Below are 26,915 nucleotides of genomic sequence, written 5' to 3' on the forward strand. Positions count from 1 at the left end.
CTCTGACAGACAACAGTTTGTTGAGGACTCTTCATATCATGAAGAATGTCAAGCCCTCATGACATCAGGACAAACTTTCCCCACTTAATCAAGCTCTGCAGACGAGGGACACCCAGCTGTGTGAGTCTGGTGGACTCTGTAGTAATCAAGTGTGTCCTGTACAGGGCCCCAGGGCTCATTCATTCTGTGTGTCTCTGTCTTTAATTCGGCAGAGTGCTGGATAGATCGTCAAGCATAATGAAGTGTGTTTGGGACTGGATTCCCTCGTGTGTCCACCTCTAGAGGTTCACTCTGACAGGGTCAGCATCTTGAGGTCAGATGAGGCTTTACAGTCAAGAAATGATGGTGGTTGTCAGCAGTTTGAGACACACTGAGCCAAAGAGAGGTATGTGATTGCTCAATTATATAGTGCAAAGTAGCACAACAATGTCAGCATAACTGACAATATGCTGAAATGGTGCTCAAGATGTATTTTTGGTCAGTGCTGCTTTCATTTTTGGTGGAAACCGCAATACTTTTTTTTCCCATTATTATTTGATGGATATAAAGTTTAAACAGTATTTACCTGAAAAAAATCTTTAGAAATATTTTTCTTTAAATGAATCCTTAAAGAAATAAATTAATAATACCTTTAACATATATGTATTTATGTCCCCAAACTTTTGAGCTGTAGTTTAAATGCTCAAAGCAACTACTTTTTACATTTGCATCAATGACAAATAATAGTATCCAAGATAAAGAGTTGGAAAAAAAAATTCACAGGGCAACATACACGATATATGTATATTTGTACAATATTTAACAATATGGGAAACAGACTGTGTGTCTAAGCCTACATTATGTCACAAATTCCCAGTCCATCCTTATCTGTATGGATATGTGTGTCTGCTTTGCAGCCTGACCAGACCAATGACTGAATCTAATCCAGTGATATAAATATAATATGGCTGGCTTGTTCACAGACATGCTTCAAATGCAGGGAACTGCAGGTGGGCGAGAGCCATGTGTATCCTGAGCTCTATGTTTGTAAAATAGGTGTCTGGCCCCAAACCTGCTGGCACTGAAGAAAAATAAGGGCCGGTGTGGAATGGCACAAACAACCAATCATTCATCTTCCCTGTAACCCTGAATATCTTGGCCAGGGGTGGGAATTATTTCCGTACTTTCACAAATGCAACTCTGACCCTACTGAGAGCATCTACTGTATGCATTAGAACATAACTAGTTTTTAAGCAAGCAGTTCACCCACACAAAAAGGGACTCATTATTTACTTAAAGGGTTAGTTCACCTAAAAATGTAAATTCTGTCATTATTTTCTCACCCTCATGTCGTTCCAAACCTATAAGACCTTTGTCCATCTTCAGAAGATAATAAAGAATTAAAAATTACGATCTGAGAGCTCTCTCATAACTTAGAGAGTATTACTGAATTCAGTGATGAACTGCCTTTTACTGAAAATGTAATTTTCGAAAGCTACAAGAATACATTTTGTTTGCAAAGAAAACAACAACAATGACTTCATTCAACAATTAGTCTCCTCCGCGTCACCCTAGTGCCATTTTGGAGAGTATCACATACTCTCAGAAATAAAGGTACAAAAGCTGTCACTGGGGCACTACCTTTCCAAAAGGTACGTTTGGTACCTTAAAGGTAAATTAGAAAAATTACAATTAAATTTATGCATTTAGCAGACGTTTTTATCCAAAGCGACTTACAGTGCATTCAGGCTATCAATTTTTACCTATCGTGTTCCCGGGGAATCGAACCGCCAACCTTGCTACAGGAACACTAAAGGTACTTAAAGTGTACATAGCTTTTGTACCTTTATTTCTCAGAGTGCATATGTAAACAACTTATGCAACCCATGTACGTGGATACGTTATGTTCAGATCAAAATGTAAACAATGTTAGCAACGTCTCCACGTACGTGCATTGCATATGTGTTTACACATGTGATACTCTCCAAAATGGCGCCAGGGTGATGCGGAGGAGACAAATCATTGAATAAAGTCATTATTTTTGTTCTACATGTTCTATACGTGATCGTGTTAGGATCCTTGCTGTCTATGGGAGGGCCAGAGGAGTCTCGGAATTCATCAAAAATATCTTAATTTGTGTTCCGAAGATGAACAAAAGTCTTAAAGGTTCGGAACAACACGAGGATGAGTAATTAATGACAGAATTTACTTTTAAAGTATTCCTTTAATTTTCATTATGCTTTTAAAAAGTTTCCTCCTACATCTTATAGGTTGAACCATTGTTTTGATGTAAGCAAGGCATGCTGAAATGTAACATTACAATCCAAGATGCCTGTTGGAGTCAGATGAAATCCAGTCAGGGGAAAATTATGAATTTTTGGCTTGATTCTGTGCATTGTGTGTTCAGTTACTGATGTTGTTCAGAAAGTCATTTCTATCTACATTGTCTTAAGTCCTTCTAACTGTTATTTCTGCCTGCCACACACGTTTGTTTTTGTGAAAAGTGGGGACATCCCATAGGTTTAATGTTTTTTATACTGTACAAACTGTAATTCTATGGCCCTACACCAGCCCTACACCTAACCCTAACCCTTACAGGAAACTTTGTGCATTTTTACTTTCTCAAAAAAACGAATTCTGTATGGTTTATAAGTGTTTTGAAAAATGGGAACATGGGTTATGTCTTCATAAGTCACCCTCTTCTTGTAATACCTGTGTCATATCCATGTCATTATACAGAGTTGTGTCCTGAAATGTCACAAAAACAAGAGCAAACACTCTCTCTCTCTCTCTCTCTCTGTGTCTCTCTCTCACACACGCACACACACGCACACACACAAGCTGTGATCCCAGATTGAGAGTATTTAAAAAGGGAATGTGTGCATTTCACCTTCAATAATGTGTTTCCTAGAAAGGCCTCGTTCTGTCTCGGCTCTGTGGCGAAAAAGAGACACACAAAGAGACATATGTACGTCAGAAAGCAAAATTTCAGACAGAGCCAAGTTCAGTCTAACATATGAGACATGTCCTCCTTCTGCCAGAGTTTCTTGCTCATCTTTTTTCTCTTTCAGACTGGCCCTTTTGCATGTTCATTTTTTAACTTCAAATAAAATCCTGGCATATTGAAATTCTGATTAGTATTCATGAGAGAGGATTTGTGGGTAAATGGGACAGGCCTTTTCTTAAGTCTTATCAAGCTTCACAGCAGCACTTTTGCTCACTTACTTCCAGAATACTTACAAATACAGAAAATGCATGCTCAGCGCTTAACCTAAACATAGGTTTGTAACTGCATTCATGAAATGTGTAAATCCACAGATGTCTGTGTTAAATGTGCTGACCTTTTGAATGTGCAACAGGGTGAGAGTTATAAAATTAAATTTGTCATGTGTAGCAAATTAGCTAAAAAGTGAAATGTATATAAATAATTAATTACAACTATTTATATCAACTGTAGCAGAATTAAATTGCCATCAACTAATCTGTTCGTCCAGCGAACATTCAGTGTAAGTTCATATCATCTCTAAGAAAGGATATTTTTGTGGCCACAGAAAATATCTTTCCTACAGTATTAATTAGAGCATATAGCTAGATCAGAAGTGATGCCTTTTAAGTTCTGTGGAGGTCACACCTCTCGAGGGTCAAAGAGCCAGTGGTGACTTGCACTTATGCAAGGAAAGTTTATGACAATTTGTCTTAGAGCATGGCATTTTGCATGTGTAATGTGATTGGTTTTTGATGAAAAAACGATTAAAAATTATAAAAAAAAAAAAACACTAATATGTTTCATGAGTATCAACATATAATACAAACTCTCATTTAGATAATAAGAAGACAAATTCAAAAAGACCAAACATGATATAGGTGAGGTTATATTAACTAGTGATCTATCATAACACATGCATAAAACAGTACAGTACAAGAAAAGTAATGGTATGAACAATGTCCTGAGGGTATGTGTGCTCAGTTACGGAAAGGTTTTTCTAAGAATTAATTAGAGAAGAGACCATTTTTATGGGCATTATGTGTCTTTCCTAAGGGGAAATGGAGTGAGGGTTGGTCTTTGGTTGACATGGAACCAGAGGCCTGTTCTGCCTTTTTGCGGCATTAGTTGCATTTCGGCGGAAGGCTCCACAGACCCTCATAGTTGCCTTGTTGGTAGGGTGAGGGAGTGTTAGGGATTATTTGTTATATATAACGAATAGTTGTGTGTCTGATTGGTCCAAACGCTATACACATGACATGACATGACATCCACAGTGAACAAAAGGAAAGTTTACTCGCCTTCCACCCCAGTAGAGCTTTGTGGTAATAACCAGACTGGATCGCCTTGAAAAAAGATAGGAGGAGAGAGCGAAAAGTGCATTAGAATTTGCACATACATGTTTCATATTAAATCAAGGAAAAAGTTCACTTAGGTGCAGTTATAAACTATTTATTTATTTATTTTTTGGGGTGTAGTCAAGCTACAGTTTTTGGAATTCTGAAAAAAAAAAATAAAAAAAAAAAACTCTACACAACTGTTTTCAACATTGATCATAATGAGAAATGTTTCTTGATCACCAAATCGGCACATTAGAATGATTTTTGAAGGAACATGACACTGAGTACTGGAATAATCAGCTTTGAATTACAGAATTGAAGACTTTTAAGTATATACTTTAAGTATTTTTAAAGACTTTTTTAGGACCTGCAAAAAAAAAAAAAAAAAAAAAACATATGAGCAGGGTAGGGAAATGTCTATGTCTATTTTTAAGAAAATTATTATATTAATTTATTATTATACATTATTATATTAATTAAATAACATAAATACATTTTACTGTTTAGATTTTTATAGTGCATTATCTTCTTATCGATCCACCAGTTCACATCTAAAGCTATGTGCGTTTGCAAAATATGGGTTGATTTTCACATTGGTCTGAACAAAAACTACAGGTTTGTTGAAAATGCACATTCATTCTCTGCCCGCAGGTAACGTTTTAGGAACAGCAGAAATATAACTGTTTCCCCAGTAATGGCACATTAAGCTATAACAAAGTTCTGGTCTTTCCATGCCCAAAATTTAAGACCCCTTGAAATCATAATTAACACATTCTTCTACAATTTAAGACTTTTTTTATGGCCTTGAATTTGATACAACTACATTTAATACTTTTTAGCTGGAATCCTGAATTACCTGTACAAGAATAAACTGCATTTTAAAATATAATTAAAATAAAAAAAAGAGTTATAACAATAGTTTTTTTTTCACTATTGTTTTGATAAATGCATAAAAGAAAATGCAATGCAGTTTCGGTGTTAACCCTAATTAAATCTAACAGGAAGCACTGACATAAAAATGAGTGATAATGATTTAATTTTATCAATGTAATTCTTTCCAATATATTCTGCAATTTTATAATAGTTTGCAGCTTTTATTACTTGATTTGTGCCCCCCCCCACCCCCCAAAAAAAAAAAGTCTATGAGAAGTTGTGTACATTGCAGTTGGATTTTTGCAGTCTTAAAGTAACTGACAAAAATAAATAAATAATAATAATAAAAAATATTACCAATTAAATTTTATTCAGACAAAGTCAGACGGATATCGAATGGCTTCTGTTTATGTTGACCAGTTAATTTCTTGTTCATTGGTCTCATGACTTCATCAAACAGGAAGCAGACTGTTGAGGCAGAACTGCAGAGATAGTGATGCTATTGCTCAGTGATGATACATGTGTAACCTTTGCCAGTAGCTGTTTTGGCAGTAATCTGCAGGTCTCTCAGAGTCGCTCTCATCTGCATTGTAAATGGGTGTAAATGAGCTTTCACTAGTGTGAACTCTTGCTGTGTCCTACATTCTCGACTCACAAAAACTGAGCTGCCCTCTAAATTTTAGCCTTACAAAAGAATTAAGATTTTAAACAAGAAAGCTTGGATTGTGAAATTGAAGAGATATATTAGGGCAGATGTCATATTATAACTGAATTCAATGGCTTTGTGTTTCACACCCATTTGTCACTGTGTAGCAAACGAGCAGCTGGTGTAAAAACACATGAACTTACCATCATCTCCACAGAGGGAATGAGTTGGTGAAAAAGATGATGAAAGGAAAGAGAATGAAAAAAAAAAAAAAAAAGCCGGTGGAGAAAAACTGAGTTATGGAGGAAATGGGGAATGGGACAGGAATTAGAATATTGGAGAGAGAGAGATAGAAAGAATGAACTGAGAAGATATAAAAGATTGAAAAGGAAAATAAACTGATGAAAGAAGAAGAGAGGGAAAAATAGTCCCCCAGCATACCGTCTCTACTCTGTTCATTAAAACTGTGGATCTCAGGGGTCACTTCACCTTTAATGAATATCCATCAAACATTTACAGAAGAGATCCTTCCAGACAAGCTCTTTAATTTTGATTGGGGTTCATGGGATATTCATGTATGTTCTCTGCAGTGGGATGAGCCAATCTGTCAGCATAACAGCATGATCTGTAATATAGATCTAGGATATGAAAAGATTGTAAAGCTTATAAAGATGGTCAGATTAAATTAGTTTGGGGACAGAGTGCATCTGAACTCTTCAACTCAATCTGAGGAGATATGTATCAAAGAAAAAGCAAGAGGGAGGGAAAAAGACAGAGAAAGAGTCCATGGCAATCTTTGGAATAGTGTTCTACCAGAATTCATTGTACATAGAAATTGCACATCTCTATTCAGATAAAAGATTTGTGCTACATGTACACTATAAATTAAATTTTGGGGTCAAAAACCCAAATTGAAACACTAGGCATCAACATATGACACAACAATCAGAACCTCATTCAGGTTTGAAACAATGGATCCAGAGAGATGTGAAGGAAGAGGTCGAGGACACCGTAGAGGAGGAGAAGGAGGAGGAGGAGTAGGAGGAGGAGGAGGAGGAGGAGGAGAAGGAGTAGGGAGTGGAGGAAGAAATGAAGGAAGACCAAGAGTATGATGTGGACAACAACAAACACTATAACATTACTGGTTCCCTTTCAAGAGAACTTCGAACTGCTTCCTCTAGGGGTCGCTATGGGGGAACACCTCGTCGGGACCAGTGTCTGAAGCATACATTGAAAAAACACCAACGAGTTGGCCGGGGACAGCCACTGACGTCACAACCGGCGTGACTATAAACAGGCACCGGTTTCATTGAAGAGTGCATCTGAAAGAACTGGTAAGAGCGATCTTTCTCTGTCTATCATGGCGACTATTAGCAAGTGTTTAGACAATGTGTGCATCCATGTTGGCGTTATTTGACACCCGATGACACACATAATCTTTGTGTCATTTGTTTGGGTGAAGTGCACGCGTTATCCTTCTGACCATAGCCCTCCAGCTCAGGTGAGCCTTCCATTTCTTCCTGATCTCCATATAGAGATCGAAAAAGAAATGAAAGAGGCCATTTTCTTCTCGCATCCATCGTTTCAGCATAAGAACTGTGCCGACATTGAGGCAATGCACAAAAACGGCTATGAGATGATGCCCCCTGTAGAAAGAGCTTTCTTTCTGCAGGGAAGACATCCTCTCTTAATCTCCCTCCTTGCCATCTAAGCACCTTCAAGAAATATATCTCGCTTAAATGGCAAGGCATGTGCAGCACAATGGTGGTGCTTCAAGCATATCAGACTGATCTGCTAATAGACCTGGATAGAGGCGAGGGCCTTTTTTCTGATCAGGTATCCAAGATGCGCTGCACGACAGATCTCTCTACAGGCTACCAAGCAGGCCGCCTCCGCCATGGTAGCGGAGAGACATCTGTGGATGAACCTGGCAGACATCGGGAAGAAAATAAAGAAATGCGAGCAGCTACTGTCAGGTCATCTGGTTGGAATGAGAAGTAGAGTTGGGTGTTATTAGCATAACAATGATAAGAAAAGCCATGGTTCTGAATGACAGATCCTAATGATGTCATGTAGATGGAGAAGAACTGTGGTATAAGTACTGAGCCTTGAGGAACCCCAGTAACAAGTTGTTGTTACTTAAAAACATCAACCCTCCAAGACACGCTGAAGAATCTATTGGAGAGGTAGGACTGCAAACACAGGAGTGTGGTTCAATAGATGCCCATCTTTCTGAGTGTGGACAGGAGAATCTGGTGATTAACAGTGTCAATAGCAGCAGACAGGTCCAGTAAGATGAGTACTGAGGATTTTGAAGGTGATCTTGCCAGTCGATTGGCTTCAGTAACCGAGAGCAGGGCAGTCTCAGTTGAGTGGCCACTTTTGAAGCCAGATTGGTTGTGGTCCAGGAGGTTGTTCTGTACGAGGGACATAGAGAGCTGGTTGAACAAAGCTTGCTCAAGTGTCTTTGCAATGAATGGAAGAAGGGTTTTGTAGTTTGTAAGTTTTCTAGAAGAGCTGGACTTAGAGATGGTTTCTTAAGCAGTGGGCTTACCCGAGCCTGCTTAAATGCTGAGGGAAATGTTCCAGAGTCAAGAGAGGAGTTGGTAATGTCCATCTCTGAGAGTGGAGAGGAGGAGGAAAGAGAGTGTGCATTGGTCATTGTGAAGTTATCCTCAGTCTGCGGTGCAGAGAATTTGGTAACTGATGGTTCTTGTCTTATTTGTGAAGAAAACTGCAAAGTCGTCAGCTGTAAGAGTTGATGGAGGAGGAGGTGGAGGCGGATTAAGAAGAGAAGAGAAAGTTTTGAAGACTGTCCGAGTTTCACAACAGTTGTTCATTTTGGTGTGAGTATTAGGATGTTTTAGCAGTGAAGACATTTGCAGAGAAGGAAGAGAGGAAAGACTGATACACACTGAGGTTGGTAGAGTCTTGATTTATGCCATTTCCTCTCTGCAGCTCTGAGTTTAGAGCGATGTTCACGGCGAACCTCGGACAGCCAGGGGGCAGATGGGGTGGTGCGTGCTGGTCTAGACGACAGTGGGCAAAAGTTGTCCAAGCAAGAGGTTAGAGTGGAGCAAAGAGTGGTCCGTAGCACTGTTCATGTCCAGAGCTGAAAACTGAGAGAGTGAAGGAGGTGAAGATGAAACCACAGAAGATAGGCGAGATGGAGAGAGTTAGCATAGGTTCCTCTCAAAAGGTGACCTGCGTCGGAGTATGTGCCACTTCAGGAGTATGTGCCAGGTTAGCAGTAATGAGGAAGTGGTCTGAGGTGTGCAGTGGAGCAACTGAAGAGTTTCCACTGAGCAACAGCACGTGTAGATGAGGTCCAGTTGGTTGCCAGATTTGTTAAGTCGCTGTAGTAGACACTCGCTTGAGATCAAATGAGGCGAGAGCAGAGGGTTGAAGTCAGCAGCTTGGGGTTTATCTAGTTGGATGTTGAAGTCCCTAAGCAGAGGAGGAGGAGTACTATCTTCAGGAAAGTTTGCTAGCAGCACATCCAACTCCAAAAAGTTTTCCAGTTGACCTGGGGGACGATAAATGACCACAAAGTGGATTTTAACAGGATGAGTTACAGTAATGGCATGTGATTCAAATGAACCGTTAACTGTAGGTGATGGTTGAAGATCAAATTTTCATTATTTTGATATAAGGAGACCAGTACCTCCACTCCTCAAAGTAATTCGAAGAGTGTGGGAACAAGTGAAATTAGTGGAGAGGGCTGTGAGAGTGGCAGTGTCTTCAGGTTTGATCCAAGTCTCAGTCAGTGTCATGAGGCTGAGACCTGAATGAGTAGCAATAGAAGAAATGAAGTCTGCTTTGCTAACAGCAGACTGGCAGTTCCAGAGACCAACTGGAATAGAGAGCATAGTAGTAAAGGTCAGAGGAACAGGCCTTAGATTTGCCAGATAGGCCTTCCTTCGATGTACATTGATATTTGATATTTACATTTACATTTATCTGACGCTCTTATACAAAGCAACTTACAATTGTTATATATTTCATAGGTCGCACGCCTCTGGAGCAACTAGGGGTTAAGTGTCTTGCTCAGGGACACGTTGATGTCTCACAGTGGATTTGAAACCTGGTCTCTCACACTAAAGGCATGTGTCTTATCCACTACGCTTACACCACCCCAACATTGCATGCTCTCCGAGTGTTAGTAGTGATAGTAGAGATCTGAATGCACATAGTTACTACAAGTGACCTAAATAAGTACTTTGAGAACAAGCTGTACAAAAAGTAAAAAAAGGGGAGAAAGCTATACTCAAGTGCCCTGTTGGTGTCTTTGCTCGTTGGAGTCGCACAGGTAGAGACGATTGTCTTTACACTCATCGGGCTTCACACAAGGGCTACCGCTTTTATATTTACCTGAGATTGAAGTCAGTTGGCCACGCCTCACTATTTAGCAGACCAAAACTGGGCAGTCCCGCGATAGGCAAATGCAAAATCAAGCACCACTTCAGCACGTATTTATCAGGGTAAGACACACAGTAATTAAACCAAACTTTCCTAGCAACAATGATCATGCAGTAGTCTAATGAGAAAATGAGGCAAAACATTTACAAACTGCTGTCCTTATCTGTTGCTTGACTATTTGGCTGGAGAAGGGCTTGCAAAACAGCTAAGTACTAAATACTTAAGTACTTTCACTGGGTTTGGCCACGCCTCACTATTTAGCAGACTGATACTGGGCAGTCCCGCGATAACCAAACACAAAACCAAGTGCCACTTCAGCACGTATTTAACAGACTAAGACACACATAAATTAAACCAAACTTTCCTAGCAAAAACTGTTGTTGCTTCAAAATCATGTAAAAATTTGGGTGCTCAAGAAATGCTGCATTTTTCATTATTTATCAATTTTGAAAACAGTTTGATATTTAACAGCTTAATATGTGATATATTTTATTCAGTATTCTTTGAACAAAATCCAGTTCAAAACAACGTACTTGGTTACGAACGTAACCTTGGTTCTCTGAGATACGGAACGAGTACTGCATATGGGGGAAAAGCTCCTTTTTTGCTCGATACTGAAGCCTTTTTTCAATAACGCAGTGCAGTGTGGCAAAGCCCACAAAATTGGGCGGGGCGAATGGCTATATAAGCAGGCAATTGCCAGAGGAAATCAGGTCATACGACTGGAGCGACGACACTGAACCCGCAGCCTCGTGGCACGGCATATAACGCAGGTAGGGAACGACAAGACTTATCTTGAACACCCTGGGGTCCAGAGGATAAGTGAGAGGGCCGGAGCCATCGAACCCTTGACACTACACTGCTAAGAGGGAGCTAGCTCCCTGGAGGTGGTATGATGACGGAGTCTGCTAGAGGCCGTCGTATCAAACCGAAAGAACCAGAGCATACAAGGTTGGGATATCCAAGTTATAGAATCTGACAAAAGTGGACGGCGAGGACCAGCTGGCCGCCTCACAGATTTCCTTGATAGAGACACCACTAGACCAGGCCCATGAAGAGGCCATCCCTCTAGTTGAGTGGGCTCTTACTCTTATGGGGCACTCAAGGCCCATAGAGGAGTAACATAGAGTGATAGTTTCAACTATCCAACGCAGAGGCGTTGCTTTGAGACCGAAGACCTCTTGGTGGGGCCACCAACGCAGACAAAAAGCTGGTCAGATTGCATGAACGGCTGTGACTGCTCAATGTATATCCTCAAAGCCCTCACTGGGCAGAGTAAATCCAGCTCTCGCTCACCTGACAATGGAGGCAGAGCTGAGAGGGAAATTACCTGTGCTCTGAATGGCGTTGAGAGCACTTTAGGTACGTAGCCATGTCTGGGTTTTAAAATGACCTTAGAGTCATTGGGCCCAAACTCAAGGCATGCAGGGCTCACCGAGAGGGCCTATAAATCGCCAACACGCTTGACCAATGCTAGAGCAAGTAGCAGAGCGATTTTGAGCGTTAGGGGCCGAAGGTCAGCTGACCGCAGCGGTTCAAAGGGAGGTCCTTTGAGTGCTCCAAGGACCGTGTGAAGGTCCCAAGTGGGAACGGTGAGAGGACATGGGGGCTTCAATCGCCTAGCACCTCTCAAGAAACGCACAATGAGGCTGTTTCGACCCACTGATTGGCCAGCAATAGGAGCATGAAATGCTGCGCTGGCTGCTACGTAAACCTTGAGCGTGGAAGGGGTGAGACCCTTTTCTAGACGCTCTTGGAGAAATGACAGTATCGGAGATACATCACACTCAACAGGGTCTTTGTTTTGTGCTAAGCACCAGTCAACGAAGACTGACCATTTCTGGGCGTAGAGGCGTCTTGTAAATGGGGCTCTTGCCTGAGCAATGGTGTGTAGCACGTCCCCGGGGAGGCTCAGAGGCTCCCATCGAGGGACCATACATGCAGAGCCCAGAGTTCTGGCTGTGGTTGCCAGATTGTCCTGTTCGCCTGAGAGAGGAGGTCCCGCCTCAGGGGGATCGGCCATGGGGCTTTCATGGAAAGCCTGAAAAGCTCCGAGGACCAAACTTGGCTCCTCCAGAGTGGGGCCACTAGGAGGACTCTGTGCCTGTCTTCCCTGACTCGTCTGATGACCTGAGGGATCAGAGCGATCGGGGGAAAAGCATAAAGAAGGAGGCTGGGCCAGTTGTGGGCCAGCGCATCTGTTTCCTTTGAAAAATAAGTTGGGCAATGAGAGTTGCTTTCTGAGGCGAAGAGGTCGACCTCTGCCTTCCCGAAAATCTCCCAGATTTTGAGAACCATCTGAGGATGGAGCATCCACTCGTCCGAGGGGACATTGCTCCGCGAAAAGCATGTCTGCTCCCAGATTCGTCTTGCCAGGTATGTGTGTCGCCTTGAGCGATCGCAACCTGGGTAATGCCCATTCCAAGAGGTGCTTTGCCAGTGCGCAGAGGCGGCTGGACGAAAGGCCGCCTTGGTGATTTATGTAGGACACCACTGTCATGATGTCCGACTGGACTAGGATGTGGCGCCCTTCCAGGATCGCCTGAAAGGATTGAAGGGCTCGTTCCACTGCCAGCATCTCGAGGCAGTTGATATGGAGATGGCTTTCCTCGTGCGACCACGAGCCGAAGGCTGGTCTGCCCTCGCAAGGCTCCAAGGCTCCAGGGCTGCTAGACAGGCCTGGTTGACCCTGATGTGAAAGCAGCTGTGCCGCCAAGCATGAGGTGGGACCTGGAGTTTCAGCCAGTATTGCAGGGGCCGCATTCGTAGGAGGCCTAGCTGTAAAACTGGGGAGGCGGAAGCCATCAGCCCTAGCATCCTCTGAAAGAACTTCAGAGGGAAACAGGCTTTGTTCCTGACAGAGGCCGTGAGCTGCTGAAGTACCAGAGCGCACTCTGGTGATATGACCGCCCTCATATTGACTGAGTCGAAAACTGTTCCCGTGACACAACAACGTGGGGCCAGGTCGCACAGCAGGCAGGTGAGAGAGCTTCTGCGGTGGTCCGGCCGTGATCGGGACTTTGCCCCTTCCTCTTTCTTCCCCAACGATCAGGAGGATTTAGAGGGCGTCGGGTTCAGCACAATCCTTTTTAGGATTGTGTTAGAATAGAGCGTTTAGGATAGAGCGTTAGAAACGTTCTTTTAGAGCAGCTACGCAGCGCTGTCATTGGTTTAAAAAGTTTACAGATAAAACCAATGGCAGTGCAGTTGCACTGCGTTATTGAAAAAAGGCTTCAGTATCGAGGAAAAAAAGGAGCTTTTCCCCATACACAGTATGAGTGAAGTATCGAAAGGGAACATCATTTATTTGAAAAAAAAAAAAAAAAAACCTTTAAACCTGTTTTACTTTAACATTTGATTACTTGAATGCATCCTTGCTGAATAAAACTATTAAACTTATTGCCACAGAAAAATCTAGTTAATGTTGCACAGTATAATCTTACCCAGAAGCCAGTTTATTAAAACTTCAATATATACTAAGTAACCTAAACAAGATTTTTCAGAGGCAATACGTTTGAAAGATTTAAGTGTTAACAAATTTAAAGTATGTTTCCCATTATTCAATAAAAGGTGAAGTAATTGGAAATAATATAATTCTTATACATTATTATGTGTTTTATAATACTCATTTTCTTTTCCCCAACTAACTACTTGATAGAATTGTCAAGAGTTAATGGACTTTTTATTTCCCAGATGATAACTTATTGCTGCCTTCATGTGCTTGGGAATTATTGTCCACATAAGCTAATGTGGAAACTGCTGTGAATGTCTTAGTGAATAATAAATCTCACTTCATGTGACAAATCAGCAGAGTAATTTTTCATAGTTTTCATGGTCAGCAAAAGCGCTGTCATTCCAGAAGTCAAAGTGGGTCGTCATATGTTGCTATGGCAACAGCAATCACCAGGATGCAATCGTCTGGTGGCACTGATTAAGTGATACAAACTGAGCAAGATCCTAGTGATCAAAGTCCTTATCAGAAGTGTGTCTGAATGACACATAACCCATGCCAGAGCCAGCAGGTACACAACAACTACAAAGGGATTAAAAGCTCCAGTTCCACTCTTTTTTGTTTATCATTCATTACATCTTTGTACAAACTTTATCTTGCATTACAGTTGCACAGGTGTGCTTGATACACATACAACTCAACCATACCTCCAGCCCTTCTTTTTGATGATGTTTCCCATTATGACTTCAGCTCTATAACAGACAGAGATGTTAATAATGACTCATGGAAAGTGAATTATGGGTAATCTTGCTGATGCTGAGTCATACTCACTTTCCAGAAGCATACACCTCTGCAGTGTCAAAAAGGTTTACCCCGCTCTCATACGCTATAGTCATCAGCTGCTCCGCCACCTGGAAGAGATGCACACACATATAAAAATAGAGACAGAATGGTCAACCTATATGAGCCATCACAGTAAATGTATAGTGATTTTATTGCCATTTATGTTTTACTCCAAATTTGACAGCTTTTATAAATAATGAAGGAAGCAAGGTTGGGGCAACATGTGTGTGTGTGTGTGTGACACAAAATCTTTATTTGTCACACAATTTCTGAAACCTGTCAGTCAGACACCAAACCATACAACAACCTGCAAAACCACAAACTAATTCTTAGCCTTTGACTCAGTTTTCCATTTCATAAAACACTTTTTGAAAAACACAACACACAATTCTCAATGTAACACAAAAATCTAGCAGGAAGTACCTTGATATACTTTTTCCAAACACAACCAATCAAAATGGCACACTAATTCATCGGTGCCTCACAGTACCACACCAACCAATCAAGGCTTTAGTATAGACTGATAAATACACATCTACCGCACATGTTTGATGTATTTCTTGTCTTTCTTGTGTAATATTGTATCTGCAACCCAGCCTGAGGTGCATTTCCCAAAAGAATCTTAAGCCAACTATGGTCACATGTTCTGTCATTACCAACATAGTTCAATGATTCAGTGTTTCCTGAAACTATAGTTCAAACGAACATTCACATAGACCGTTGCAAACTTACATTGTTGGAACTATAGCTCACGACCTGTGGTTAGAAGCATAGCTTCTTATTAGCAAGGAATATGAGCTTAAATAAATATGCTCTTGGGCACAATAACCAAGCAATAACATGCAGTGCAATCTATATGTTCCATTCTATCCAAATATAAATGCATTTAAATCTAGGTATGTTTGCTTTTACTCTAAAAGCGCCTTTTTTGAAGAGCGCACATGTGCAAAAATACCTGAGGGAACCCCAGAGTATGATGTAAGAGGCAGCCTGCGGGAAACAGTGGTCACTAGCTAGTTTGTTTCAACAACAATGCATCGTACTATGGTGGATAATCAGCCATTAACATCATTGATGTAATGACTTCCTTGGTAGTTTTAAATGTCTATCAATGCAAGCAAGTGTCATTTGGCCAGTACTTATCTTTTGAATATCTACGCATTGTGCTGAAAGGTGCTCCACCCATTCTGTTTATTATTATTTACAGGCCTCCAAAATACTCTCCAGCCTTTGTTGAAGAGGTCACAGAAATGTTATCAATGATTTCCTCAGAGTTTGACTGTTTTGCTATTGCAGGGTGAATTTTAAAGAGCCAGTAAGATGAAAATTCTAAGCTTCCTATCACTGTTTATAAGTTCTGTACAATAGGTTTAAATCCATCCAAGGTTAAAAAACATTGTCATTTTGTCAAGATATCATTTTAAAATGACCTCAATTCTCAGAGATCCCCAAACGGTTCGCGCAAAGCTGTGTTGTGATTCGGAGATGCTTGTTGGTCTAAATAAAGCTGGTTATGAACCCTCTTTTATGGCCAAACGCTTTGAAAATCCCGCCTTGTACTCACCGAGATTAGAAAAGCAGTCATCAGTGAAATGTTGTGAACACAACAAAAGGGATTTGTTGTACTGCTCTGTTATTGTGGTAAAAATGAATTTTAGCCATTGGTTCATCTGATCTTCATTCTTTGGCAGTGAAAATAAAACAAACTTGCCTTTACAATTAAAAACACATTGTCTCCTCGACATGATGCTATCACACCAACCAGAGTGTCTGTGTGGGGGGGTGGGGCAGGTCAGAGCTCCGTTTCTCCCAAGATGGTAGGCGGAGATTATTATGCAAAGTGTTCCTAGTGACGTACATAGAGATGGGCAAAAGATTTGAAATCTATAACGACTCGTTTCAGCGATTCAGAGTCGACTCCTTACTTTAGAAGCCAATAACTTTATAAATCGTGTACTTTTTGGTTTAATTACTTTGCACATTGTTTACACTGATGGACAGCTACATCATACACTGTAATACAGGTAATTTTTGATTTCCCATCTGTGTGGCTCTTTAATATTCACATAGACAATGCAGAAAACAAAACTACAAAAGAAATGATAACTATCTTAAACACTTTTGACCTAATTCAGCATGTGCATTGACCCACACACAAAGGTAGACACACTCTAGACTTAATCATCAGTAGGGGTCTAAACATTTAATCCATTGTTATTAAGGACATAGCATAGCAATCTGATCACTTCTGTATTTTCTTTGATATTTTGATGTCTGCTACAACTGAATCTAGATTGGTCTCTGTCAGAAGGAGATGTGTTAACGAGAACACTAGTGTACTATTTATGGAGGCTATATCTTTAACACCAAGCATTTCTGCAGACTGTCGATATTCTCCTTGATTCCTTCAACTCAAAATTTAAGAATGTTATTGATGATATTGTTCCAATAATAGTCAGAAAGAAAACAAGCAGACAGAAATCAGTTTGGAGAAGATCAACAGCATTTCAGTCTATGAAAAGACAATGCAGAAAAGCCGAGTAGTCTCACTTCTTTCTGGGACATTTCCAAACTCCCTGAAAACAGCAGTTGTTAAGCCACTCCTGAAAAAGAGCAATCTTGATAACACCATTTTGAGCAATTTTAGACCAATATCTAATCTTCCTTTTATAGGCAAAATTATAGAAAAGGTAATTTTTAATCAGATGAACAAATACTTAAACTCAAATGGATACCTGGACAATTTTCAATCTGTTTTTTGACCGCATCACAGCACAGAGACAGTACTCATTAAGATTATAAATTATATTCGCTTAAATTGTGACTCTGGCAAAATATCAGTGCTGGTATTGCTAGATCTCAGTGCTGCATTTGACACTGTCGATCATAACATACTACTAGAGAGACTGGAAAACTGGATCAGGCTTTCTGGTATGGTACTCAAATGGTTCAGGTCATAGAAGGGAGAGGCTATTATGTGAGTATAGGAGAGCATAAGTCTAAGTGGATGTCCATGACATGCGGAGTCCCACAAGGGTCAATACTTGCACCGCTCTTGTTTAGCCTGTATATGCTCCCACTAAGTCAAATAATGAGAAAGAACCGAATTGCCTATCACAACTTTGCTGATGATTCCCAGATTTATCTAGCCTTATCTCTAAATGACTACAGCCCCATTGGAATCACATAGTATTAACCCTGGCAAAAGAGTTGAAAAGAAAAGTTTTGAGTTAAAAGGAGAATGGTTCAATTCTGGCTTTGCTGTTAGAGGCATAAAGTGAGTGTTCATAAGAAAAAATCAAGCTGCAAACATTGGGCACAACAAAGCTACAAAGGGCAAACATGTCTCTCCATGGACCAGGATGACCACCAATCATATGAATGTCACTTAACAACCATAGGATGACATCAAGTGACCTACAAAAAGAACCTACAAAAAAAATGGCAAATGGCAGCTGGGGTGAAAGTGCTTTTCGGGGATGGTTTGAAACAGGCTCCTAGAGGCAGGGAAAAGCTGGAAAAAAAGCCCTTCATCAGTAATAAGCAAGAGACATGCTGAGGTTTGCAAAAAGTAACAAAAATTCAAACGTATTGTCTGCACACTGATATTGTTCAAAATGAATAATTGAATACAACGTTTTGACCATTATGTCTTCGTCAGAAATGTTTTTGCTACAGTTTGTCTTTTTTGTCCTGCACCTGAGCCCTCTGTGGGTTTGTGGGATGTGCGTTACTTTCTTACAGTTTGGTTTGCAAAAAGACCATAAGGATTGGTCCGTAGGGGACTAGAGTAAGGTCATCTTCTCTGATGAGTACAATTTTCAGCTTTGCCCCACATCTGGTCGTCTAATGGTTAGATGGAGACCTGGATAGGCATACAAACCACAGTATATCACAGACACTGTGCAATATGGCGGAAGATTGATTATGATCTGGGGGTGCTTCAGCTAGACTGGTGTCGGCCACATTTGGCTTTGTGAAGGGTGCATGAATCAAGCAATGTACAAGGTCGTCCTGAAAGAAAACAGTGTTCCCCAACTCTGAGTATTGTGTTTTTACAGCAGGACAATGCTCAATGCCACACAGGGGAATCAAGGTGAGGGTGGAGGACCACTAGACCAAGACCGTCATGGCCAGCCCAATCTCCAGACCTGAACCTCATTTAAAACCTCTGTAATGTGATGAAGAGGAAGATGGTCGCAAGCCATCAAGCAAAGCTGAGCTGCTTGAATTTTTGTGCCAGGAGCAGCTTAAAGTCACCCAACAGCAATGGGAAAGACCAAATATTGATTTCTTTTGATTCATTTATTTTCCCCAGTTGTCATTTTCTGTGAATAATTGCTCTAAATGACAATGTTTAAGTGAAAATTGGAAGAAATGTTGCCAGTAGTTTATAGAATAAAACAAAAATGTGCATTGTATTGAAAAATATACAGATAGGTCCCTATACTGTATACACAATTTTCATAATTTCAGCTATATACGTATGAGATGGAAATGCATTTAGGTACTGGCTGGATGTTGTGAAAGGGTCTTTTCTTTACAATGAAGATAATCATCTAATCATCCACCACTAATGACCGCTGTGGACATTCAGGCCTTTTTTATGTTGCTGAACTCACCAGTATGTTTTTTTTTTTTTTTTTTTTCACAATGTACCAAACTGTTGATTTGGCTGCTCCTAATGTTCGGGCTATCTCTCTCTCTCTATTTGTTTTGTTTTTAAGCTAATTGTGAATGAGCATGCACAGGTGTGCTATTTATGAATGACTGGAATTTGAATGAATTATAAAATTGGAAGTTTAAGAAGCGTTTTTTAATCCAGAGGAGAGTTTTCGGGAAGGTCCATTTTACATGCAATTTACTCTGAATTTACTCTTATATTTACGAATGTTTCACGAAGGAGGACCATTATATTATTGTGGCAGGTTAAAATATGGCTTGCAGAGTCTAGAAACCAATTTTTCTTTTTTTTATTTAGGTGGTACTTCAATTTAGGCAAGGCAAGGCAAGGCAAAGTTTATTTATATAGCACATTTCGTACACAATGGTAATTCAAAGTGCTTTACATAAAAGAAAGTAAAATAATCATGAAGAAAAATAATAACAAAAATAAAACAAGCAATTTTAAAACTTTTAAAATGATTAAAACATTTAAAAACAGTTAGAAAATTATTTTACATAAAAAATAAATAAATAAATAAAATAAAATAAAAACAGTGAAAATATAGTGGAATCTGTTCGGACATAGCACAGTGCTCATTCAATAAATGCACAGCTAAACAGACGGGTTTTGAGTCTAGATTTACATGTGACTAGTGTTTTAGCAGATCTGATCTCTTCTAGAAGCTGATTCCAATTGCGAGCAGCATAACTAAAGGCGGACTCCCCTTGTTTTGTGTGAACCCTTGGTATTTCTAACTGACTCGATCCTAGTGATCTGAGTGGTCTGTTAGGTTTATATTCAGTGAACATATCTGCAATATATTTCGGTCCTAGGTCATTTAGTGACTTATATACGAGTAAAAGTACTTTAAAATCAATCCTAAATGTAACTGGAAGCCAGTGTAAGGACCTGAGGACTGGTGTCATATGCTCAGATTTTCTGGTTCTAGTCAGAATCCTGGCAGCGGCGTTCTGGATGAGCTGCAGCTGTCTAATTGTCTTTTTGGGAAGGCCAGTGAGGAGCCCATTACAATAGTCCACCCTGCTGGTGATAAAGGCATGAACAAAGTTTCTCCAAGTCTTGACTGGAAACAAAACAACTTATTCTTGCAATGTTTTTTAAATGATAGTATGCTGTTTAGTTACTGCTTTGACATGAATACTGAAACTAAGGTCTGTCTCCAAATCACACCAAGATTCCTGACTTGATTTTTAGTTGTTTGACCCCTAGAGTCAAGGTATGCATTCACCTTGAAAACTTCATATATTTGTTTCCAAATGCAATGACTTCAGTTTTTTCCTTATTTAACTGAAGATAGTTCTGGCACATCCAACTTTTAATTTCATCAATGCATTGGCAGAGGGAGTCGATGGGGCTGTAGTCATTTGGAGATAAGTCTAGGTAAATCTGGGTATCATCAGCATAGCTGTGATAGGCAATTTGGTTCTTTCTCATTATTTGACTTAGTGGAAGCATATACAGGCTAAACAAGAGCAGTGCAAGAACTGAGCCTTGTGGGACTCCGCATGTCATGGACCTCCACTTAGACTTATGGTCTCCTAGACTCACATAATAGCCTCTCCCTTCTAAGTATGACCTGAACCATTTGAGTACCATCCCAGAAAGCCCGACCCAGTTTTCCAGTCTCTCTAGTAGTATGTTATGATAGACAGTGTCAAACGCAGCACTGAGATCTAGCAATAACCAGCAACGATATTTTGCCAGAGTCACAATTTAAGCGAATATCATTTATTATCTTAATGAGTGCGCACTCCGTGCTGTGATGCGGTCGGAAACCAGATTGAAAATTGTCCAGGTATCCATTTGAGTTTAAGTATTTGTTCAGCTGATTAAAAACTACCTTTTCTATAATTTTGCCTATAAAAGGAAGATTAGATATTGGTCTAAAATTGCTCAAAATGGTGTTATCAAGATTGGTCTTTTTCAGGAGGGGCTTAACAACTGCAGTTTTTAGGGAGTTTGGAAATGTCCCAGAAAGAAGTGAGGCATTCACCACTTCTAAGAGATCTGCTTCTAAGCTGTTAAGCACAATTTTGAAAAAAGATGTGGGAAGTGTGTCAAGACAACAGGTTGACGATTTTAGTTGCTGGACTATGTCTTCCAGAATTTTGCTATCAATTGTTTCAAAAATGGACATAGTATCTTTTTGATGTTGTGGACGAATCTGTCTAACCTCTGCATTTCAGGGTTTCTGAAATGTGCAGCTACTGCTATAGCAAACACTAGTCAAGTGTTTGAATGTTTCAGCGACTTGTTAGCTCCTGTATCAGCAACAACCTCACAGTATGTTCTTGATTATTAAACTATCTAAACTGTTAATTAAACTGTATCTAAAATTTCACACTCTTCTATCTATTGTGCATAATTATGTATATATATATATATATATATATATATATAATCATTTATCCAGTGGTTTGCTTTTGTCCCATTTAAGACTTGATGCCCCTAAATCATTTGATGCTGATTCATCAAGTGATTTAGGCCTGTGAGAAAGCATGAGAGACTCAGAAGGCAGGAGAACAATCAAATAAGCCCCCACATATACCCATTCTTATGCAAATATGCACGCATTCTCATGCAAACAGATTCACCCACAAACCCACTCTCACCCTGCAGGTTTAGCTGCAAATTCACTTGTAGCCTCCTGAACAACAAAATACACACCAAGGGCATCATTTACTAAACAGGTCAAATTAGCATTAGATCGCAATTCCATAAAAGAACAGATGGGAGGGGAAATTTCTGCAGGTGATTCACTGACAATGTACACATTAAATAACACAGACAGATAATTTCCATAATGACCAGCAAAATCTACCAAGAGCAGCACAAATTGTTGCCTGCTTTTTTTAAAAAAATTGACAAACTCAAACGTTAATAAATCATGTTGCGTAATTAATTTTAAAACTCCGTTTGCATCTAAAATGGAAAGTCCTACAAATGCATATTCAATAAGGTCAGGCGCAAAAATAACTGTCCACGCCTTTTCAGTGCTAATTCTTCACTGCATGTCTTTATTAAATCCTGAAAGTACTATTTTAACAGCAAAAGATGGTTTGTGCTGGCGCAAGCTGTTAGTAAATCTGGCCCAAAATGATAATGGCCTCTTGACAGCTATTGTTAGAATTGCCAAAGACATCCAAAAACCTGCTAACCGTCGACAGGATTTCTGTATATAGATAAAACACAATCACACCTGAACAATGTAGGCCAGCCTATGGCTAAAACATGCAAGGTACACACATTTAAATGTTTTAAAAATCTTTTTTTAATATCTTTTATGTGAAATGATTGACCTGGTCTTGTTAAACTTTGCAAAAGCACCAAACATTTTCTGTCCATATAGATACATACGGAATAGAAGCTGTTGTGAAACAGTAATCGTACTTGCTTTCAATGATTTTGGAAAGTAATGCTAATGTTACCTTTAATGAGACTTTTTAGATTTTAAGAAATTACATTTAAAGGTTTTCATCTCAGTGTAATTTTCAATGGACAACTTTGGGGGAAAGGAATCATGTACAGTACTCTGACAGTGACATATTATAAAGGCAGCATGGAGTTTAGTCATGTCATGTAATTGAGTTTTAAAGAAGATTAGAGCAGTGACTATCAATTATATAAATAGTTGCTTCAGTTATTATAGTCAATAGTCAATTATTAAAATAAAAATGGTAAAAAATGAAAGGGATTCAGAATCAATTAAATGAATACATCTCTGGAAAAAAATATATACCACTGCAAAATTATCAGTTTCTCTGGTTTTTATATTTATAGGAAAAGTAAGGTCCATATATTTTTGGACACAAACAAATTTTTTATAGTTTTAACTGCTGACCAAAACATTTTCAGGTTACATGTATATAATGAATATGGGCTTAAAGTGCACACCTGATCTTTAATTTGAGGGTAGTCACATTAAAAACGAATGAAAGGTTAAGGAATGACAGCTCTTTAATATATGTACTTCCGCCATTTATCAAGGGATCATAAGTAATTGGACAATTGACTGAAAAGCTGTTTCATGGACAGGCGTGGGCTATTTCTTCATTATTTCTGCATCATTTTTAAAAGTTCTGGAGTTGATTCTAAGTGAGGCATTTGCATTTAGAAGCTGCTGCTCTGAAATCCACATCAAGCAGTTAAAAGAGCTCTCCACGCAGGTGAAACAAACAATTGTTAGGCTTAATCCCCATCTATGAATTATAACTACGCAAATTGGCCTTTTGCAAAGACCCAATTTGAAACAAATTCTTTGACACACCATTTTTAAAGTTTAAATCCACTTCATAAAGGTAATCTACTCTACTGTCTGATTTGTGGAGATGGTTCTCACTGCAGAACACAAGATCCAGGGAGCATGGTTGAATCCAGATCCAACTCTTCTCATCTTACATACACCTAAACCTACCCGTCTCCACACTCTTATCCCTAAACCCACCCACCCATCTCCACCCCTAAACCTACCAATCTCCACCCCACAGATGTGGATCCAAACAAGAACCCTGGATCTTGTGTTCTATGGACAGATCAGTCAATGGAGTCTATGGAGACCGGCTGTAGATGTCAGACAAGATGGTGGAAAGCAGCAGCGGCAAATAATTGTTTCATGATTGAGGCCCGATGTCTTGGATTATCTGTGTCGTTCCTTTTTCAATGAGGTAATCTAATAAAACTCAAATATAAGGGCTGGTGTTCAGTTCACAGTCCTGTGTGATCATCTGTACAAGACCTGAGAAAAGAGCAGTTTTCACAGTCTGTAGCCTTGCATTTAATACAAACGTCAACTCTACTTCATTTAACAGAAGCCTTTACACTTCCTTTAATCCTCTTCCTACTACTTCCACACACACTCTTACACTCCGAGAGTGTTACTCACACAAAGTGCTAAGATAAATGCTTGATTCAGATGTTGCCCACTGACACTTCAATGCCTCAGAGAAAGCAAATCCCTTAAGACGGCAGAGAAACAAACTGCCCTGTCACTCTACGCTAGGAGTCCAGTCAGATCGACTCAGATGACAGGACGCTGAGTCATTCCACTGCCGTGGGGAGGTGAAAACTGTGTGTGTGTGCTCATATTTAGGATGGGGTGACGATTCCAGCATTTCATACTCTATCTCCTGACAACCAGCACAGAAAGGAAGGGGCTGTCTGACCAGAGAGACTGAGGACATTTTAACCCTTCCATCGAGGCAGAAGGACAGCAGGCTGTTTTATATAAACTTGCATGCCCTCAGAAGCAAATTATCATCCCCGCTTGTCCTCCAGTTTGACGTGACTGTCCCTTCCACAACATCTGCGTCTGTGTGCTTGTACGATTTACACAACTTTGAGAACAAAATGTCAGGGTATTTTGCCTCATGTGTACTCACACATACATGCATTTGCCATCTGGAGGCTTTTCTTGTCACTCTGGCTGTTATTTTCACATTGTAATACTTTCATTGCTTCAGGTAAGTGCAGTGAAGCGGAACAGTTCTCACTTACTTCATCTGAAATCTGTCCTCCAAATGTCACCCATGTGCCTGTAAATGAAAAAGAAAAAGAATATTTTGTATTGAATTGTGATATTGTAAAAGCACGTGGTCTCATTAAATGACTGTTTATGATTATAACTTAGAGAGCAAAAAGCAGGGGACCAGAGAAAACCGGCTCATTTGTGTTTTCTGTATTGTCAGAACAATTCTCCACAATGCTCTACTGACTTTGCAATTAAGAAGCCAATTCTTTTTCTACCTTTATCCATGTATGCTGCAGCTAAACATATAAATTATGGGATGCCAAATGCAAAATAATAATGCTGCAAATAATGACCAGTTGTGCCATACTTAACTCAAAGAAGCTTTAAAAAGTATTAATATAAATTATGGCTTGCCGCATAACACTATGGCAATTCAACAGCTTATATATAGGAATAATTTCAAACTTAAAGGGATAGTTCACCCAAAAATGAAAAGTCTGTCATTAATTACTCAACTTCTTGTTGTTCCAAACCTGTAAGACTTTCTTTCATCTTCTGAACACAAATTACAATATTTTTGAGCTTTCTGAACATCCCATATACAGCAACGATCCTAACACGATCAAGGCATGGAAACATAACAAGGAGATTGTTAAAATAATCCATGTGTACTGTGCCCCTAGCATCGTACAAAAGGAGACATGGTCGGTTCAATTAATTTTGTCGTGGCCACAATATAAAAACTTGTGGGAAAGCATTCTCGTAAAACTCATGTCACATGGATTATTTTAACATTTTAACTCCTTGCTAGGTTTCTGAGCCTTAATTTGTGTTCCAATGATGAACAAAGGTCTTACACATTTTGAACGACAATGCACAAACAATCCTTTTTAATTGTTTCAATGCAATTCATTTCAAATAACATTGTATTTTTCATTCACACAAACACTAACATGGTAACACACTTGATACAGTAGTAATGCAATAAATGTTAATTTGACAACATTTTCAGTTATTCACTGTCTATAGTACTGAAACGTATAGCTAACCAAACAACATGATTTTACTATAGCATTTTACAGTTTTTACTATTAAAATCACAATCATTTTTTTACAGTGTGTGAGTTTTCTCTTACTGTATATACCAAGATTCTGCTGCTCTATATTTCCCAAGTGGTAAAGGTCACATGCATAATAACTGTCTTAGTTCATTTAATGCAAAACCTACTGTCTACTAAACTGTATCCACTTTTACCTTTAACATTTACAGTGCATTTCATTAGACTGAAACATTTAAATGTATATTTAAGAGTTATACTCAAAACCTTCAAAATGTTTATTCAACCTCAAATGTATAAAAAAGCGTGACATTTGAAAATGCACAATCTCTCCTAAAGCACAGGCTAATTAGGTTGTCACTGCAACTGAATTATGGATCTGCTGTTTTTAGCCAGTTACACGCTCCAGAAGTGAGAACCTACAGCGGAGAAGCTTTACCTATTTCTAACAGCTGCAGATTCAGAGAAAATACTCCAAAGAGCTGTAAATCCAGGCCAGCAGAACAGAAGCTCAGCCAGCAGAGCTTATAAATAGCAGCTGCAGTCTGACTCAGAGATGTAATACTGCCGTGGTTTGATAGTGGAGAAGACCCCAAATTTACGGCACATTGCTTATGAAGCACCAAGATAACGGGAAATGTTATGCGGCTCTGAGGCTGTTACGTTATGAGTTTTAATGAGGGATGGAAATCTATTTTAGCGTGTGGAATTATCAGAACTTTATTCCTGCCCACTCACTCACTGCTGCAGTGGGGTCAAGTAAAGCTGTCGTATATTTATTCGCAATCTTTTACAAAATGCTGCTGACATAAGCAACCATCTTTCTATTTCTAGACGTCCCAATAGGTGGTTTTAGGAAAGCAAAGCAGTTATGGATGGCATTTGTACTCCAGTACTCCACTGGGGGTAGCATTTCTATTTCAAACAAATATGATTTACTTTCTTCTGTTGAACACAAAAGGAAATACGTTGAAAAATTGTTTTGTCTTTTTGACAGTTATAAAAAGGATGCAGAAGCACCATCAAATGATCTTACAACTATCATAATAACAATCCAAATGTTTTATGTGCTATATTCTGATGATGTACAATAGCTTTGTCACACCCTCAGCTCGTTCCCTCAGCCCCAGTCACCATTGCCAGTCACCATCCATTCGATCTCCCATGCA

General features: G+C 39.6%; 1 protein-coding gene across 4 annotated transcripts in view; it reads right to left on the minus strand.

Moving 5' to 3' along the window:
• LOC113118507 (voltage-gated potassium channel subunit beta-1) overlaps positions 1 to 26,915 on the minus strand; it is a 135,073-nt gene that overhangs the window by 12,457 nt on the left and 95,701 nt on the right. For all 4 annotated transcript variants that reach the window (XM_026287745.1, XM_026287742.1, XM_026287743.1 and 1 more), the window contains 5 exons: positions 24,715 to 24,752; positions 14,523 to 14,602; positions 14,399 to 14,443; positions 4,264 to 4,308; positions 2,870 to 2,913 (listed from right to left, as the gene is read on the minus strand). In XM_026287745.1, coding sequence (XP_026143530.1) covers positions 2,870 to 2,913; positions 4,264 to 4,308; positions 14,399 to 14,443; positions 14,523 to 14,602; positions 24,715 to 24,752 — 252 coding nt within the window. The remainder of the gene's footprint in view (positions 1 to 2,869; positions 2,914 to 4,263; positions 4,309 to 14,398; positions 14,444 to 14,522; positions 14,603 to 24,714; positions 24,753 to 26,915) is intronic.

The sequence above is a fragment of the Carassius auratus genome, chromosome 18, assembly GCF_003368295.1.
Source record: "Carassius auratus strain Wakin chromosome 18, ASM336829v1, whole genome shotgun sequence".
Taxonomy (NCBI): domain Eukaryota; kingdom Metazoa; phylum Chordata; class Actinopteri; order Cypriniformes; family Cyprinidae; genus Carassius; species Carassius auratus.